The sequence below is a fragment of the Penaeus japonicus genome, unplaced genomic scaffold (genome assembly GCF_977035675.1).
Source record: "Penaeus japonicus unplaced genomic scaffold, GWHDUDI00000001_assembly GWHDUDI00000036, whole genome shotgun sequence".
Lineage (NCBI taxonomy): Eukaryota > Metazoa > Arthropoda > Malacostraca > Decapoda > Penaeidae > Penaeus > Penaeus japonicus.
This window is the reverse complement of record NW_028234438.1, coordinates 17,981,170-17,983,669: the sequence shown is the minus strand read 5'-3', so window position 1 is coordinate 17,983,669 and position 2,500 is coordinate 17,981,170. Positions and strand designations below refer to the sequence as shown.

Sequence of the window (2,500 nt, the reverse complement as noted above, 5' to 3'; positions counted from 1 at the left end):
TCTAGTGGAACATTCAGCTGACAAAAAAATTCAGTTCATAAAAACTTGGCAAATGAGTACATTGCACTTTGGATATAACCTTATATAATGTTTTGCATCGTTATATATGTATATAAACATAGAGGCATAGCACAGCATCGCACTGGGAGAAATCTCGCACTTAGTTACTGCACAGAATTGTTATCTAGCCGGCGGGAGTGGCATTACGCAAATATAAGCCCCGGTGTGAATGGGTAAATAAGTTAGTCCTATCTATAAATTAATAAAAATATTTCATCATGAAAGATGCTATAAAATTGAAGTTACTGTAAATAACCTTCACAAACTCATTAATGTAAGACACAAAATAAATAAAACTTAAAATGTAACAAACAGCCTCTCTTTATCACAACAGAATTTCCAAAACAATATGACAGTAATGAATCAGTTTAGTTAAATGCTTGCTCTAAAATAAATAATTTAGATGGCCATTCAACATACCACAGTCTCATGAGGTTTATTAGGGTGGAACTGCAGGGCTGTGAGCATTGGACGAGGTCGCATCTCGTCTTCCTCTGATTCACCTGAAATTGACAGTATTGTGTACACAAGAAGGAAATGTATTTAATAAATGCAATACAATTTATTCTTTGTTACGGTATCATCTTTTCTGAAGATTATTTTATATGAATTTTTAAGTATATAAAATACTATCAATATCTATCTAAACCATTACATGAACAACAAGCTACTGATTATCATACTTACATCATCCATAAAAACATAGGTCTAATTTCTAATATCATCAAATGATCATAAGACTTTTTGAACTTGTAAGTGTAAATCTGTAAATCTATATTGATTTTCATAAGTCTGTTACTCCTTATATACAGGACAAAGTCTATATTACTGGTAATTTTATAATCAAAAGTATGTGATAATTTTCCACTCCATTATCATTAGTAGATTTACAACATCAACTGATTAATAAGAAAATCAATTAATAACATAAAAAATATGGGTCAATAAACACCATACTACAGTGATTCTCAAACTGTTTTCTAGATTTGACATGTTCAAAGTTGTCCTGTATTAAATTTTACCTTTTACTATTTATTCAATCAAGTCTTTTTTTGCAAAGCACAAGTTTTAAAAATATACTAACAAATTCATTCCATTCAGCAGGGTTTTCATATAAAAATCACAAGTTTGCAAATATAATTACAAAATTTTATGCATACAATTCTAGTGCAGTTCAGCACTTACAGCATTATTATAGACTTGGTTCTTAATCAACACCATACTTTGGAGGCATCAAGAGATGACAATAGCACCTGGCCCCCATCTCACTTCACTTTGATAATTCCCCTGCCAATTATAGCTATTACTCCTACTTCCATAGCCAAATGTAGTTCTTATTTCATTTGGGATAATTACCTTGAGTCTGAGAACCACTGCCTTACTTAACTACTTGTTAATGGTCTAATATCATGCACATCATTAGTTATAAAAAGAGTAATCAAATTTCCAAGGATATTCAAAGGACACATGCACTTCATTTTCAAACAAAGTGTATCATAAAACCTCAATTGTAAAAGGTTAAAAGTAAATAAAAAAGAAAATTTATGAAGTTAGTATCTTCAAAAACATAAAATGAAAAAATCACGGGTATGCTAGTTTTCAAGTATCTTAATCTTTTCTGTTTTGGTATGTGTAACAGTTCTTTACAAAGAATTATACAGTGCTCTTCCACACATCTGGGACATTTTCTGTTTGCAGAAACCCCAGAGCTTCACAACATGGCTAATTACAGTATTGTAGATTCACCAAAGACTCATCTCCAGTGTGAATATTTACAGCTGGCTAAATGACTCTGAAAAGGCTAGCTCCTCCAGTCTACTCCATCTTGTGACCCTAGTGATGAATGCAGCCTCTACTCAAAGATCTTTCTCTCCAAGACATTTGGCTGGAAAGTGGTGTATAAATTGCATGCTCAGCATATAGCTTTAAAATATTAATGAAACTTATAATAGCTTTTCATCTAGAACAGATAAGAAATATACAATATAGAAAAAAATTGGATATATTTCTTGTGACCCATTTACACTTTTCAGAGTTGGCAAACAAATATGTATAAGAATGTAAGAATATTTTTAAAACATACATGATCCAAGTGTCAGCCCAACTTCAGGGGGAGGTCTGTAGTGTAAGTAATACAGGTGATTGTGACGAGGTTCCCACTGGGCCCACACAAAAGAACGCACAACGGACTCTGTGAGGGGCTGGTCGTCCACAATCCACGATGTTCCATCTTTCAGACTCAATGGGAATGAGTAAATGGCAATAGCTGCAATTTAGAGGAGTACATAGACATTAATTCAATGAATATTTATATCTTATGACAAAAATATATTTCTACAGGCTATGACAGGCATACATGAGCCTCTTCATTTCCAACTGATATACATAATTACCAAGCAAATCAAAGCAAGCATCAGAAATAATTCTAAAATACATTCAT

The 2,500-nt window shown here is 32.4% G+C and overlaps 1 protein-coding gene across 2 annotated transcripts in view; it reads right to left on the bottom strand.

The window, feature by feature from the left end:
* Window positions 1-2,500, bottom strand: part of pigeon (gamma-secretase activating protein pigeon) — a 21,472-nt gene that overhangs the window by 11,441 nt on the left and 7,531 nt on the right. For both annotated transcript variants that reach the window (XM_043017331.2, XM_086531625.1), the window contains 3 exons: window positions 2,144-2,326; window positions 481-563; window positions 1-17 (listed from right to left, as the gene is read on the bottom strand). The exon at window positions 1-17 is cut by the window's left edge and continues 151 nt beyond it. In XM_043017331.2, the coding sequence (XP_042873265.1) occupies window positions 1-17; window positions 481-563; window positions 2,144-2,326 (283 nt within the window). The remainder of the gene's footprint in view (window positions 18-480; window positions 564-2,143; window positions 2,327-2,500) is intronic.